This window comes from Impatiens glandulifera, chromosome 3, assembly GCF_907164915.1.
Source record: "Impatiens glandulifera chromosome 3, dImpGla2.1, whole genome shotgun sequence".
In the NCBI taxonomy this organism is placed as follows: Eukaryota; Viridiplantae; Streptophyta; class Magnoliopsida; order Ericales; family Balsaminaceae; genus Impatiens; species Impatiens glandulifera.
Window position 1 is genome coordinate 1940334 of NC_061864.1, and position 17367 is coordinate 1957700.

Consider the following 17367-nt stretch of genomic DNA (forward strand, 5'->3'; position numbering starts at 1 on the left):
TCTAATTTTGAGCAAATAAAAAATGAGGAGAAAAATGGCTAGCAAATACAATTTCCAAGATGAAGGAAGAAGTTACATAAGATTGGATAAATAACAAACAAACAAACATTAATGATTTTAACTCATCTCATCATCCAAAATCAAACAAGAACAAGGTTTCTACTAAGATCGTATTTAAGTGGCGGTTGGCTCAAGAATAGCCTGTTCACGCCAAATGCCATTAAGGTTGGATTGCCACAACCTAACCGCCCCATCGCTCCCAGTTGATGCCAGTGTCATTCCACTCATATCCCATTCCATCTGCCAAACCTGTAACCATATGTTAACAATAACAATCATCATCATCATCATCTCCTCACAATTCTTGCAGATAAGATGAATGAATGAATGAATGAATGAATACCCACCAAACCGTTATGACCAGAGAGTGATGCGACCTTCTCCACACCAAGCCTTCCGTCCATCTCGGGATTCAGTCCCAAATTCCATATTGAGATTCCCTTCTGAGTTGCTACAGCTATCTGTTCATATGGCCTATGTATATGCAAATTCCCAGTCAGCTAAAAGAACTGACTGTGATCTTAAGCACAAGATAAAGTGTAATATCCTTCTAATTTACTCGTTCTTAATACATTAATCAGCATTACCTGCCAACATTAGGTGCCCATGCAACAGAATAAACAGGATTACTTTTATCCTCTGGTAATGCTAACTCTGCAACTGGAACCCATCTTTGATGATCTTGATCAAACTCCCACACCTGCAAATTCACTCATGAGATCTCTACCAAAACTTGGATCTTGTTTTGATGTAGAAATAATTTAGAAATAATCTGTTTAATTTTTTTATAAAGAAATCTAGTTTGATGTCAAAAGTGATTTATTGGGTAAAATGACTAAAATATCTTTAGTATTTAATATTCTAAAATGTTATAAAGAATAAAGTACAGGGTATTTTGGTTGATGATGAATATTGATATGATTGAGGAAGTGAAGGTTGATAGGATATGGTTTATTTGGAAACAATCTCAAATAATCCATATCAATCAAACAAACTCATGGTGTGGTGGAAGGAAATTTTCCTATTTCTACATTATCTGAAGGATTTCACACCATATGAATAACTTCCAAGAATCTGTATACTTACAATTGTTGTAAATGTTACACCAACTATAAAGTACCAAATTGTTAATTGATATATTTTTCCAAAATAGCTTCACGGCATATTAGTCAAGAAAACGGACAAATACCTTGGCAGAATTAAGTTGGCTTATATCCGTATTGTAAGCAATAACAAAACTTTCTTGCCGGCATTCACCTATTTGGACTTTCCAGGAAATAGATGCAGACAAGCATGTACAACTTCCAATTTTTGAAACTGTCCCAATGACATTCTGATATTCAGCCTACATAAATGGTGACCAAATTAGTGTAGTTAAAAAACTCATGTGTGATCAAAGGACATTAAATATTCCATTTTGCATTAGATTTTGTTGCCAATTTAAGAAAGACAAGGACAAATAGCTATTAACTAACAAATATATTACACCTCTAAACCTAGTGACCAGGAAACTAATAATGTATTTCAGTTTCTAATTATAAACTTGATTGATATACGTATCCTAAGCATTAGGAGTCTAGAACCAACATATAAGCATTTTTATTTTTTGAGACTAGGTTTTCCCTGGAGGAGGGTTAGCACAATATCTCACTGTCATTACCCACAATTAAATCAAGGGGCAGTGGGAATCGAACATGAGAGCTTAGCCGCTTAGTTTAAGACTCTTATCACCTAAGCAACCCTGGGTGGGTTGAACCAATTTATATGCGGTAAATGAGAGAAACAGAGACAAGAAACAAAATTAATCAAGATGAGTATATATCTTATGCATAAGAATTTCTTTATGATGGAGAAGGAAAAACAAATTGAACTGGATAGCAGTAAAAAAACAAAAAATAAAAAATCACAGCTTTTTCAAGCTTCCCCAGTAATAAACAATCACCTGAAGTTGCCATTTCCTCAGGTCTAGTAGGTCCAAGAGCTCATATATTTTCACATAGCCATCAGAATATGCAGCAACCTATCATATGCATAAACTAAACTGTCAAGAATAGATTAATTGTATAATTATTTACATATAGTTGAGCCAAACAATGCTAGAAAATGACCAGCATGACCGTCAATTAGAATAATAGACAACTGAATGATTTAAACCACAGAAACATTGCGATTTTTCAGAAAAGTATTTACATAAATGCAAATAAACAGGAATGATAGGAGAGAGAAAGAGAAATTGTGGAAGAGCCGATCAACTCTCAAAGGGACATGCTCAACAACCAAATTAGATAATTCATCAATAACTACGTATTTGATAAATTACATCATTATTTATAAATGAAAGGGCGTTGGATAATAATATAATTACAACAAAAAAAGTATTTCATGATAATTTATATAGTATCCAGTCACCAATAAACTGCCTAAGGAAGTATACAATCAAGGAGCTATTTCTAAATGAAAATGTTATTTAATTTTTCTCAAAAAAATAAAAGAAAATGTTCTTCAGTGATTCTAAAGATAAGTGTTCAATCAGTAGTAAAACACATTTTGATTCCTCTTTGCAGGTAGAAAACCTGGCTTCTTTAAACCATGTCCTTTGCTACTACAGCTCTAATGGAATTATAAGTTTATATTAGCAACTTAGAGTAGTTTACAAATATGTGAAAGTCATGAAACAAAGGTAATATATGAAGTCACACGACATACCAACTTCAAACTTTTAGCTGAACCTCCAAATTGGACATCTAGCACTCGGTTAGAGCCTCCCTGAAAAGTTTTGCAGAGCTTCCACTCAAGAGGTCCTGACTCTAGAGAATCAAACATGACAGAACAAAAGAAAAATGTCATTAAATACCAAGAGACGGTTTGGAAATCCACTTTTTTTCTCATTGCACAAAGTTTTACAGCATAGCAATCATCTCTTGCAAAATTTTTTACCATTTTATATAGCATCAACCATTTCCCACAGCAATAATTCCAAATGATCAGGCACAAGCAATTCATCATCATTTGGAATAAGAGCTAATTGGTAAACACACATGATAATATTACAAATAAATGAAGACTGTGAGAAGGGAATTCTAACTAATTACCTTCTGAAACCTCTTCCCACAATGACAAAGATCCATCTGCTAATATACAAGCTACTGCATCACCATATTCCGGAGGAACCCAAACTAATTTTGTAACACCACTGCCATCGTGAATCTAAGAACAGAACAAACCATTCAAAAGAAGCATAAGAGCTAATTGGTAAATACACATATGATATAAACAAAATGATTGTAATTCAAAATGGCAGGAATAAAGGAGCAGGCACGAACCTTGGTTCTCGAGGTACATGTGAATGAAGAAGAAGAAGGGTCAGTCGATTCGAAGACAGCTAAGGTTCCGTCAATGGAGCCAGTGGCTAATCTCTGGCCACAGTAGTTCCACGCCGAGCAGGTAGCTCCTTTGTCAAGCGACACCAATGACTTTTCCATCTCTCTGACTTCCGCAAGCATATCAAATTCACAGCATTGTTTGAATCTTAAGCGCCAAATCAATCTCCGGTCCGGTCACTGCTAAAACCCCGCTAGGGTTTTTTTTCGCAATTCAATGCTCCAATTGGTTTGCGAAAACGACGTCACTTTTACGCTTTGTAAGGGAACCGATCGATGTTGCTCAAGATGACTGGAATACCCTTGAATTTATCAAATATTATAATTACAGCCAGAAGCTTTAAATTATATTAATTACACCCTGAAAATTTAATTTTTATTCTCTAAAATAAAAGATAAAAAGATTATCTTCATAAATTAAATATATTGGTATTGCTATATTTTGATATTAAAGGCATGCATGCATACGGAGAGAGTTTTATAATAAATAAATGAAATGTTTATAATTTAATTATTTAAGTACACACAATATTTGATTAAAAACAATATAATAGTTTAATCTAAAAATTATCAAAAAAAAATAATGTTTTTCATCCACTCCTCTTCACCTAATAATATTTTATCTAATTTAATTGCATCTATAATGTCAAAATGAAAACAAAATCTCTTTCACTTTTAACAATTTTTTAAAAAAAAACTCATGATTATAATAATAAAAATAGTAATTTTCAAATAATTTCAGTTATTCAATATTTAACTCCACTGTCACAACTAACCTTAATAATTATCCTAGGGTAAGCTCTTAATTAACAAGGTAATAAATCAATTACAGTACTAAATTATTTTTGTATTAACTTTAATCCATGTATTATTATATATCTCAATTTAAAAAAAAAAAAAAACACACAAAAATGTATTAAAAAAATTCATCCATTTATAAAATTATTTTATTTTTATTTTTCAGATCAACTAATAATATATATTAATATAGAAACCTAACTTTATAATCTGACAAAGTTTTTTATTTTTTTTATACAAATAAATTAGGTTATAAATCAACTAGAAAATATCGATACAAATTACAAGGACCAAGAGCAGACTCACCGAAATAATTCTACATAAATGTTTCCATCTGTTGTACAAATTGTTTCACGATTACTAAATTGAACTTTGAATTCATGGTTGGGGACGTAAAAAGAATGGGATATTTTAAAATCGAAAATTTTCAATTTGAAATAATGCTCGAAGAAGATGATACATATCAGTTACTACATTTGCGTCCGATTTAATGAGATGAGAAGTTGTTTAAAGAGTTATTAGTGCATTTTATTTAAGATTTTTTAAATATAAATATTTTTTTATCTCTTGATACATAATATTCCAAATATATATATTAACTTCTCATTTATATTTCAAAGTAATATATAATAATTAATTGAAATAAGAGATCGTGAGAAGAGCGTATGAGAAAAAAAAAAAAAAAAAAAAAGCAAAACGAAGACAAAGGAGAATACATTATTAATTTGTCAACTAACATAGAATTTGGATACCCATGATCAAGCGTACGTCAAGTGAAGAACATGTTCATAAACAATTAATTAATTAATTAATATATTATTCCACAATAATAATAATTAAGTATTGTTGAATCAAATAATTAAGCACATGAAATATCGAGCGGAGCGGGTTCAGTAAACCGCTCCGATACAGACCGTCGACGCCCCACCAACGACGACATCTCCGGCGAGAAGCCGTTTCTGCCGACAAAATGACCTGCCGCCGCCGACGTCTGATCCTGGGAAAAAACACTAGACCTCGTAGAAGAAGAAGATAAAGAAGAAAGATCAGATCCTCCGGACTTGTAAATCTCGTCTTGCATCTTAAACCGAGAATCAGTACTACTAATTGTTTTATTATTAATCTCATGATGTTGACGATGTCTTGACCGGAAAAGCATCCGAAGAAGCTTCTGAAAAGGGTTGATGAATAATTTGGAAGACTTTTTGGCTGCAGGAGGTGGCGGCTGCGTTTGTCGACGACGATCGGACAAGTGAGGCATGGAGAGGGTTCTTGAGGCTATGGCGGATTTCAAAGTGTCTTGAAATGATTTGAGTTCAAATGAATCGTATAGAGAGCTACCAGTGTCCCAAACAATGGGCTTATAAATATTATGCATCTTCTTCTTTGTTTCAACTTTGCGATCTTCCATCTATCTATCTATCTATTTACTTTACAGACTCAGGAAAAAAAAAATGATGTTTCGAAACGGAGAGTACGCGTTCAGTTTTAATTTAAGGACGTCAACTTATAATTAACAAGGAAATTAATTTCAACCATTAAATTAATTAATTAATTCTTTCTAAAGGAAGTTTGGTGAAACACCGTCCATACTTTAATTTACACGTTTCACTTCATATTTTAAGATCCTCATGTTTTGCATTTATTTACTTTTAATCAATAGGTAGGTGTAATGTTTTTATGTATTTAATTAATTGAGTCTTATATATATGATTTGGTTTAAAATTTTACATTTATTTTTTTGTTTAAATTTACTTTATAAATACTTAAAATTTGATGACACTATTAATTTGTATTTTTTTATTTTATTAAGTTCAACCTTAGACAAATAGGTGACATTTGTCTTTAATGTCTTTGTCAGTTTTATTTATCAAACTACACTTCTCTCCATTTTCTTGAATTATCTCCTTCAATTTCAATATTTTTTTTTTATCTTTTAAAGATCATTTTGGGAACTCAACACAAACCAACAACATCTAAATATTGAGGAGAATAATTCGTCGTCATAATTTCCAACAACGTTGTCTGAAAATGGAACAGAGCATGCACTTGTATCGTCATTTAAGAATATGTGAGAGTTTTGTCCCTAATAGGACTTAAAAAAATAAAAAATATAGATATGCCACGTATTTGAGTAATCTATGTTTATTTTCAAAACAAATTAATGGTGTTATAATATTTTAAATATTTATTAAATAAATTTTTAAAAAAATGTATAATAACATAAACATATTATATATATAATAAATTAAAGATTAAAAAAAAGCACAAAAATTGATTGAGCTCACTTATAAATAAAATAATATTAATTATTTGATTCCTATTTTAAGTAGCTCAAAATGAGAATTATTTTACTAAGTAACATAATAATCACGGGATTTCATATTAATTAGTGAGGTATTGTGCACTCTTACAAATCTTACTATATAAAACAAAATATACACAGTTTATAAGAAAATAAATAAAAATCTTAAGTTAATGTCTAGATGGATAGTTAATTAATAAGAGAAAAAATCATTTGGGAATATTAATTATTGATAAAATATACTAAATAAATATGTAGAGGTTCACATGAAATTAAATATCAATACATGGGACCAATTAACATTAACTATTTTCTACGTACACATTTGCAGTTGAAGAATATTTAATATATTTAATTAGAATGACATGACATGTCGATCGATAATACATATTAATGTATATATATGCACGTTATGAGCATAATAACTGCTGATTGTTTGCCAAATTTCTTACATAATCCTGGAAATAATGGAAGACAAATCCATGTTTGCAATTTGGTGATGACAGTAATTATGTTAAATAATTAATCATTAAATTTGAGTAGTAATAATCTTATCTAAAATAAAATAAAATTTACAAATTCAATTTTTACCAAATTCGTTTAATCTTAAAATATATATATATATATATATGTGAAGGTAGTGTTATCTTTTAAAATTATAAAAAGAATAAAATATATAAAATAATTATAATTATGATGTGTCTGCACAATTGAGACATTAATGGTTAAGATAGAGTATTATAGATATTGAGAGTTCAATTTCTTAAGCCAAGTTTATTATTTGAAGAAATTTACTTCCCCATATACTACATAGTAAATAGTTTTCTAACTTAAAAGTATTTTTACTATAAAAAAAATGATGTAAAACAAGTAACCATTTAAATTAACTTAATCATGAGAGAATGACATAAAAAAATGTTTAGTGAGATAAGATGTGGAGGATGATCAATTTGATTTGCAAATATATGTCTTAATTTTTTTTGCATGGTCTACCCTAGGCTAAGTCAATTAGGCAGCATTTAGGGCTAACCTAACTCAAAATAAGAGAAGAAAAAAATGCCTAATAAAATTTGAACAAAATTGTCGAACACTATTTAAAGATAGAGTACAATTAGAGAGCGGAAAATTAATATTATTAATGGTGTCGGAACTGATGTGTCAATTGAACTTAAATATAATGACGGGCTCGAACACAGAATCTTTTAAAGAAGCTGGACCTCTTTTTGTTGCCAGACTAGAAGAGAATATTATTATTTTGCTAATGACAATACAAATTATTATATTAATTCAAAATAACAAAAAAATATAATAAAATAACTCATTAAAAAATATATTTATTCAAGATAACATAAAATATAGTAAAATAACTCATTCAAAAAGCTCAGATGACAAAATTGATTTCTACTAGTAAATGTTTTATACTCATGAAATATATATATATATATATATATATTTTATTTAGGACCTCCTATATTTCTGAGTCGCTAATACTATTCATTATTTGTATTCACTTATTAATTATAAATGTCATTTTTAGAGTTATAAAATTTGTGGGTGGAACTTATACTATTCGTTATTTGTATTCAAATACTTGTTAATTATAAATGTCATCTTTTAGACTTTTAAAATTTGTGGGTGGAACATATATTTTATTTTATTCATTTTTTTAAGGTGAAACTAATTCCATTAATCCCTTCTTCTTCTTTTTCAAAGTTGGCACAAGAAATGATAAAAATCCATCAAACATAAATTTGTTCAAGTTATTCATACATTAAGAAAAAATAAAACTCTAAAGAACAAAAAATGACATTCAAATAAGTTTGCAATTTTCTGTTAACTAAATTAACCTACTGCTATAATACATACAGTGTGAGAATACTGTATAGATTTAATTTATTTTTTCTGGCATTGAGATTTTAACACAGACCAAATAAAACTTCAAAATATTCCTCCTTCAGAACAACTGTACTATTCATTATTATTTTTGAAAATAAAATTAATTAAAAATCAAAATTAAGATTATTATTAATTTCTTAAATTTAAAAATAAAATAAATAATTGTAACTATTGTGTATGATTTATTAAAAAAATTGTGGTGGGTCAATTCTCACATATTTAAAGTTTTGTCTTTTTAAGTAAAATTTATTATTGAGAAACAATATGAATATTAACTGGTTCTTGTAATATATGTTACCATAATATCGAAATCAACTTAGATTATGTTAATTTTTTTTAATAATAATATAAATTATTATATTTATTTAATATGAATAAAATATATAATCTAAAATAAATAAAAAAAATAAGAATAAATTTTATTTTTGGTTTAGGATACTTAACTGAGGACATCTATTGATAATATGCAATATGGTTGAAAACTTAAAACGGATGTTAATGATGCAATAGACTTATTTTGTTCAATGGATGATTGAGATAAAAGATGTGTATCATCAACTTATATTAGCTTTATATTATAAGAAAACTAATTTCATTAATCCATTATTTGAAGAGGATATAAAAACAGTAAAATTTTATAAAACAATTAAATTTCAGGTTTTGACATGATTTTCTATTATGTTAAAAAAACCAAAAATTTCACACACCAAAAAAAGAGAAGAAAAAAAGCATTACATTCTATATTAAATAGCATTGGGGCCTCAAAATCTTGTACAATAAGACATAATAATATTGGGAATGCATGAGATTTTGTGTCAAGCATAATTAACCTTGTTAAGAAGTTTATAAACTTCTTTTCATTGTACATATTCTTAGCTATTTCTCCTTTTCATTTATTTGACAGGATCTTCTTCTAAAAGATGTTTGAATTATAAGTAGGGTCGATTTGGATAAGCCCGCAAGCCCTCAGCCCAATATCCATTTCAGCCCATTTATCAAAACTACTAAAGATATTTAGTTAATTTATTATAATTTTAATTGAAAATTTTATTTGGTTATTAATTCAAATTTTAAAAATAAAATAATATATATATATTTTTATCAATTTTAAAACTAGACTGTCATGAACAAATTTCCAACCTTCAAGCTTTTCTTATTCTCATTTTCTTGAATAGTCTTCAAGTTTATTATAATACAAACAACATTTCTTTTGAATTTCAATAGCATCATTCCATCCCAAAATTTATCACCAATTTCGCAACAAAAACAATAAATTGAAGGCAGCTGTTCTTCCAGCTTTACATCCATTACTTTTCTAGTTTGAAATGTTCTTAGATTGATTGATTAAATAAAATATATATACAATAAAATAACTCAAATCAATATAGAGAAGACATTAGAGCTCTGCTTTTTTCTATACACTTTTTTTTTTTCCTAAATATAATCAATTTCTGCTGTTTGGTGGTGTATCCATTATCCATATATGTTTGTAAGCCTAGCTAACTAATCAACAACCTCGCTGCTGAAGAGCTTGAACTTGTTAGCATCAAGAACTATCTTCCTTACAGACGAAAACGCGCCCAAGAGCCCCGCACATGTGAAAACCACAATTATGATGTTGTTCATCCAGTAAGTAATAGATGATCTCTTAGGCTTGAAGGTCATGTTGTAAAGAACCATTGGGAGTACAAAGTCCAAAGGAATGAATCCTATTGCCCCTACAACAGCGTTAATATCTCCGAAAAAAGGCAACATAGCAGCAAAAAACCCACAGAAGATCATGTACAATGTCCTCAGAATTATCCTCGGAACTAGGTTTCTTTTCGAGAACATCCCCTTCTTTACGTCTGCAGTTTTCTTCTCCATTATCTCAAACGCAACTTGAGAGTAAACCTACGATCAGACAAATTAAAGAAAAGAAACCCTGTTATTTTTCTCAACTGAAGAAGAAAATTCATTGCAAACCTTACCAGACCGATGGCTAAGAGTTGAAGAAGCACGAATATAACCGCGAGAGCTATAGCCCATGTAGGAGCTAGAGCCGGTCCTTCATCGGGCAATAGATTTTTCAGAATATTTGAATTGGATTTGTTACCAAATACAAAATATCCAGATATCGCTGCAGAATAGAACGTTACGAAGATTACTGAGTAACACATTATCAAACCTTTCACCATCTTCCCAGTGGTTGGTGGTGCAAGAGTTGCCTGTAAATTTACACCATTAACTTTTATTCCAATCAACGTCAAGAAGAAGAAGAAGAAGAAGAATTACTTGAATCTCTGGGAGTATTCCGTTCCCAAATATGGCTGCGATTATTGAGATAGAATTGAAAGCACTAAAAAGCTTGGCTGATTCAGAAGACTCTAAAGAATAACTTTTTTCAGGGGCGTGTTTAGATAAACCTGCAAAAACAAATATTAATTCCGGTTGAAGCATATTATCAAACAGGTGGAGTGCAAACTTAAAATTGAAGAATTACTTACCAGCACCAATGCAGGATAGGACGACGAGCAGAGTGTAACCCAAGCTAAGAAAAAGTGATCCGAGGTTAATATGTCTGAGGGAATGGAACGAAGGAAGTTGAGAAAGAACTATCATAACTAGAGTCACCATAGCTATGAACTCGTACAGCTTCAGTGGGCCGTGTGGAGATATGTTCGAATACATGAGCTTTGTAAACATAACAGAGATGGAGATTAGGAAAAGATTAATGTTTGACGGAAATGGAATCTGGAATCTGGAAATAGAATTAATTACCTGTAGACATTCACCGGCGAGAAGAATGGCTCCGATCCCTATACCAGTATTGATGGCTGTTTGGATGAAAATCACAAAATAGAACATCCATCCTGACCCTATACATTGTTTGAAAGAAAGAGATTAAAGTTTACAAAATTTTCAAATAATCAATCAAAACAGAGCTTTCTTCTCCATAGACACAATTCGCCGGAGGGACAGTAAATATGGGAAATCAATTAAAATGACAAAAAAATAATTAAAAACAAAAAAAAAACGTGTTATTTTCCGGCATCGCCTTTAAACGCCAAACCCAATTGACAGAACCGACCGACAATCGTGGGAAGAGAGAGAGAGATACCTAAGACGTCGGCGGCGAGTTCGCGGAAGCGAATGTGGCGGCGGCCGTCTTTCTCGCAGTAATCTAGGACACGAGACATTAGGTAATAAGAGTAGAAAGTTACTATTCCCATTACCGTTAAGGCCATAAACCCTAATCCCCATCCCAGGCCACGGAAGGCGTACGGCAGCGTCAGAATCGTGGGTCCGACGATCGCCGTCGTGAGATGGTATCCGGCGTGCCACCACTGCCCTGTACAGGCATCCGATTATGAATAAAACAGTAAGGAATGATTCAACAATAATTAAACCGGGGTTACCTTTAGATTCCAAAACGAAGGCGGCACCTGCATCGTCCTTTAACCGGTTCGCCGGAGAGATGTTGTTGACCTGTGAAAGCTCTATTTCCATATATATGGGGGGTAATTATTAAGTTTTGAAGGTGAAATTGAGATAATGAAAACTCAAGATGTAGAAGGAAATATCGAAGAAACCGGATTAGTACTAGTTCTTAATGATGTATGTATATATGTATGTATGTTAGAGAAGAGAAAAACTGGTAGCTTTAGATGATGGGAAAACGGAGAAGGAGACATTTGTAGAGAGATTAAAATAAATAAATAAATAAATATTTGAGATTGTTCTCCTTTCTGACGTGATTTGTTGCATATTTTTCTCAGTTTGTTTTTATATTTTATTTATAATCAAAGGGTGTGAAGAGGGAGATCTTTGTTTTTTGAAAACAACTTTTTTTTTTTTTAACCACTTTTTTTTTTTTTTTAATATATTTGTATGAATATTAGAGTTTAGCCGATGGAAGAATGAATGGCGACAATAAAAAAATAAAAAAAAAAAAAAAAATGAAAGAAGGGAGAATCGATGGGAGGAAGACAAAGGCATCTTTTGCGTTATTTAATCTAAAAATGACCGTTTTACCCTTTCATGAACATTGTTATCGATAATTAACTAATGTGAAGTGTTTAGTAATATTATTGTTTTTAGCAATTGGATTATATGGGTTGACTAGCTTTCAACGTTAGGTATAATTTTATGACGGCGACAGGATCTGATTCTGATGTTATCGTACGCTTTATTTTGTGTGGGATTTGGAGTAGTGACTTTCTACTTCTATTATTTCATTTTCTCGATTGATTCACTAATATTTTAGATATTATTCTGTCTCGACAGTGGCGCGACAATATGTAAATAGTGTTAACAATCGTTCACAAATAATGAGTTTGAGTTGTGTAATAAGATGCAAAGATCGTTTTAGATCAAATCAATTTATTATGATCATGTCACAATTTATATGGCATTATATATGTTTATATTTAGTAGTTTATCATATGTAATCACTAGGTATTATGAAATAATATTTATTTTCTCACTTAACTAATTAGGGAGAGTTCTCTTATTACCATGCTATTTTTTTTTCTATGTTTTATAGTTTATTATATGCAATCACTAGATATAGTCTTTTCACCTAACTTATTATTGTGTGTTCTCTCTCATTACAATCTTATTATATTATTCATATTCTAAAATAGTATCATCATCCAAAGTATTATGAAATTGGAAGAAGGATTGTAAAAAAAAATGAGAAAAAAGTGTTTAACTTTTTAATATTTTAATTGATTATTTGAATTATTTTATAGTGAAAAAAATGAATGATGCCAATAATTTTATTTTGAACAAAATATAACACTATTTTGATTACCTTCATTAATTAATAAAAATTGCTAGCAAAATAAGTAATCATCACAATGGGCTATAAAGAAAAACTCTTTCATTTTTATATTGATCATTTTCTCTTTATTAAGGAGTTTTGAATAAGACATTAAACTAACAGTGTAAAATTGATAAAATAAAATATTTGCTCATGTTTACAAAATAAAATAGTGTTTGGTTGGTATAGGTTACGTGGTCTATTTTATGATGATATGTTTTATATTTATTCCAATTAATTGTAAATATCACGGTTTGATATTAATATTTTGTAACATTTAAATACTTACTCAAATAACTAAGAACTCTAAAATAAATAAATAAAAAATCTTACCTGATTTGATTAAAAACAAATATGGTAATAATAAATATATATATATATTTTTTTATAAATTTCTACATTATTCAAATGGAGTCAAATCTGCTATACCAGATCATGTTTCATTTTTTGAACCATCCTTCAAAAACAAATAAACTATACATTATAAATAGATAAAAAAATAAATTTTATTATTGACCCCTATTCAAATAATAATTAATTTATAAATTAAAGGAGTTTTAATTTAAAAAAAAAAACTCAATTAGACATGTGTATCTGAATAAATAGCTCACTTATGAACTAAGTTCATTTAAATCTACTTATTATTAGGGTCATTTAGTCTCTTTTAGTAACCAAGTTTAATTGTTTTTTAAAATTTTAATATTTATTAATTAAATATTCATTTTTTTTATCTTGTTCTTTTTTTATTAATTAATTAATTTATTATCTATTTTTACTATTTTTTATTAATTAATTAATTCATTTATCTTTTTTTACTATTTCTTCTTTTATTATTTAATTATATTTTTTTATTATTTTGTTTCTTTCTATATTAACCTAAATTATTTTAAAATTAGTTGTGATTAATACTTGAATATTATAATATATAAAGTAGTTCAATGTTTTTGATACTCTAATATTTTCATATTTTATTCAAGTATTTTTATTAAATAATTACTTGTATAATCTTTTTTCAATGAATTAAACAAGTTAAACTCAAATTATGTAGTCTGTCATATTTATACAAATTAGAGTAAAAAACACAAAGAGGACAAATGAATATATTGTTTCTCATATTTATACAAATTAGAGTAAAAAACACAAAGAGGACAAATGAATATATTGTTTTATAAGCCAGTTAATTAAATATTATGGTAAATATTAAACTACTTTATACATTACAATATTCAAGTATTAGTCCTAAAAGAGATCAAATAATTTTAAATTAATCTTTATGATATAATAATAAGTAAAATATAGAAAAAATAAAAAGAACAAAAATTAAATAACAAAAAAAATATAGTAAAAAGAGATAAATGACTTAATTAATTAATAAAAAAGAATACACAAAAGAAAAATAGTTAAAAGAAACAAATGAATTAATTAATTAATAAAAGAAAATAGAGAGAAAAAATGAATATTAAATTAATAAATATTATTTAAAAAAATAAAAATAATCATGATTACTATTAGATGCTAAATGAACAAATTTTTAATATTAGGTCCATTTAAATAATTTTTTTTTAATAGTAAATACATTTAAATAATTTTTTATTAGTTTATACTCAAAGTAACTGAGATAGTTATATATATATATATATAAAGCAAAAAAAATCAATATTTTTTAAATTTTAAAATTAGTAGTATATGAAATTCTTTTTATTATTATTTTGTAAATGACTTACATTTTAAAGTATTTTAAATGAAAATTAAACTTGTTATTTTTGGTCTTGAATAGTACTTTTGACCATCTAATTATTATCTATTTTATAAAATGATCATTTAATATAAAAATAACACTAATACAATTTATGTTATTCATTATACTGTAGATCAAATATTCTACCATCTTATTATATTCTATATAAAATAATTGTATACTGAATATATATTTATAAAATAAAATATAATTGTTCAATTTTTTTTTCTGAATTTAAGTTTGATTTTAGATTATAATATATATATATATATATATATATATATATATATATATATATATATATTCTAGTTTAATAGTTTAAAAATCTTGTTTCAAAATGAGCCAAGTTCATATTAAATAGTATTGTGTTTCTTTTATTGGTAGATAGTTGAAAATATATAAAAAAATAAATAAATTGACTTAATTATTATGTCTACTTTAGTGGTAGCTTCATTATATGTTTGAAAGTAAAATTAACTTTGCATATATATTAGTTTCATTTTTATTTTATTTTATTTTTTAGTTGATTTAGTCAAATAGCTAATGGATGTCAAAACATTTAATATATCATTTATCACCACGCCAACCGACAACCAAAGTGGCTATTTCAATTCCCACCCGCATTTATTTAAAGCATGTTTCATTTGTTTTTCTTTTGTTTCCAAACAAAATGGTCAATTTAAATACTATTTTATCAAATAAAAATTAAATTAAAATGACTTGAATTAAACAAAACTTTCATTTTTATTAATAATTAAATGAGAATGGTTATTGATAATGAAATATTTATTAGTGTACAGTCACAATAAGACGTCATCATTACATAAAGTCAAAATTCAAAATATATTGAAAAATTAAAAAATATCATTTTATAAGACATTGTTTGGTATAGGTTTAAAAAAAACCCATAAAAAATCAAATATCATTTCACCCCTTTTTATCCATCACATCACTCAAATCATTAATCAAAATACTAAAATACTCTCTATTTTAAATTATTATTTTTTATTTTATTTATATATATCAATACCTTTTAAGTCTTTTTACCAAAATAATCATCACCTCCTCAAAATCATCACTAATCATTATTTTTTTCTCCTTCTAGATTTTAAAAATAACTCAAACCCGAAAAAACTCTAAATATAGAATAGCTGAAATGTCATAAACTTTTTTAAAAATAAAATAAAATATTAGATATTTTTTCATTAAGAATGCTTGATTATACAGAAGAAGAAAAACTGATAAAAAATAGTATAGCTCATTAAAAAGACATGAATTACACTATTATAAGACACTTCTTAATAGTAGCATACTAATCATTTCAAAAGTATTTTGGTTCATTCTAGGCGTCTTAATTTTGGTTTTTGTATTTTCTTTAAATAGTCATAAAAATTCAAACTTATAAGTTATTGAAAAGGAGTTTTATATTTGATTACAATGAATAATAACATATTGTCTTCTCCTCCATCTATCGATTCTCTTAGGCAATTTCGGTTATAATGTCAACCGTTGTCCATAAAAATCGTCTCAAAATAATGATTACCTGGTTTTTGAATAAATGTCATAATAAATTATAAGAATGTGGATAAAAAAAAAGAAGAACAAAAACAATATATGAAAATATTATATATGGGATAATTATATATACGAATGCATTAAGATTCAAATTAATGTTTAGTAGGGGCAATGATAATTTAGTCTTCAATCCATAATATCATAACAACTTAGAAATTTACCGTCCCTAAATTAAAAGGGTACAATTAGAGATAATTGAGACAGATTGGAAAGGAAAATGAACTTATCATTCCAGTCTGTTCAACTTCAAAGAATTTTCTTTTACTAAAGTTGGTATTGTACTTAACAACAAGAATCTCATATGCACGATTAAACAACCATGTTAAATCTTTTGTATTCCTTTTTAGCTCAGATCTATTCTTTTAAATTGTTCCTTTAGTTGAATTAATAAAAAATGGAGTGAAAAGTGAAAGGCTTTCCAACAGTGGAGACAGAGCAAACAAAATCAGTCAAACGAATATGAAAAGACTGTCGGAGCCTTATTCTAACCTTAACTGGTCGGGTACAATGCTTTGATTCTTCTTTAACTGTTTATAAACTATAAAGTTCGGTTGAGTGTGTTTATAAAATTAAAATATCTAGAGGAATATGTACAATTTTTTTATATAATTTATTATTTTTATATGATTAGATCTGTATAAGCAACCTAGCTCAAGATTCTTTTATCATATCCATAAATATATAATCTAGGATGCCCATTCTAGATAAACAATTAGCATAATCTTATTATAATTCATACTTTATTGAGATATCATAGCTTTTCTTCTTTTCCAGTTTGCTTTTCCATTAATGTCAATCAAACAAAACGATT

The 17367-nt window shown here is 27.9% G+C and overlaps 3 protein-coding genes across 3 annotated transcripts; all 3 read right to left on the reverse strand.

Moving 5' to 3' along the window:
* Window positions 1-35: 35 nt before the first annotated feature.
* LOC124929090 (protein SEH1) lies at window positions 36-3658 on the reverse strand. Its single transcript, XM_047469358.1, has 8 exons — window positions 3384-3658; window positions 3153-3267; window positions 2767-2867; window positions 2003-2080; window positions 1250-1405; window positions 648-760; window positions 408-534; window positions 36-309 (listed from the first exon to the last, which is right to left on the reverse strand). Exons 1-8 carry the CDS (start codon window positions 3561-3563, stop codon window positions 175-177), a joined length of 1005 nt encoding a protein of 334 aa, XP_047325314.1. The 5' UTR covers window positions 3564-3658; the 3' UTR covers window positions 36-174.
* A 1439-nt stretch (window positions 3659-5097) lies between these two features.
* LOC124928841 lies at window positions 5098-5649 on the reverse strand. The gene has a single exon (XM_047469094.1). It carries the CDS (start codon window positions 5647-5649, stop codon window positions 5098-5100), a length of 552 nt encoding a protein of 183 aa, XP_047325050.1.
* Window positions 5650-9779: 4130 nt separating this feature from the next.
* On the reverse strand, window positions 9780-12078 carry LOC124929087 (probable GABA transporter 2). The gene is made up of 7 exons (XM_047469356.1): window positions 11838-12078; window positions 11540-11770; window positions 11200-11297; window positions 10926-11112; window positions 10714-10844; window positions 10410-10646; window positions 9780-10332 (listed from the first exon to the last, which is right to left on the reverse strand). The coding sequence occupies exons 1-7, from the start codon at window positions 11926-11928 to the stop codon at window positions 9943-9945; spliced, it is 1365 nt and encodes a 454-aa protein (XP_047325312.1). The 5' UTR covers window positions 11929-12078; the 3' UTR covers window positions 9780-9942.
* Between the last annotated feature and the right edge of the window lie 5289 nt (window positions 12079-17367).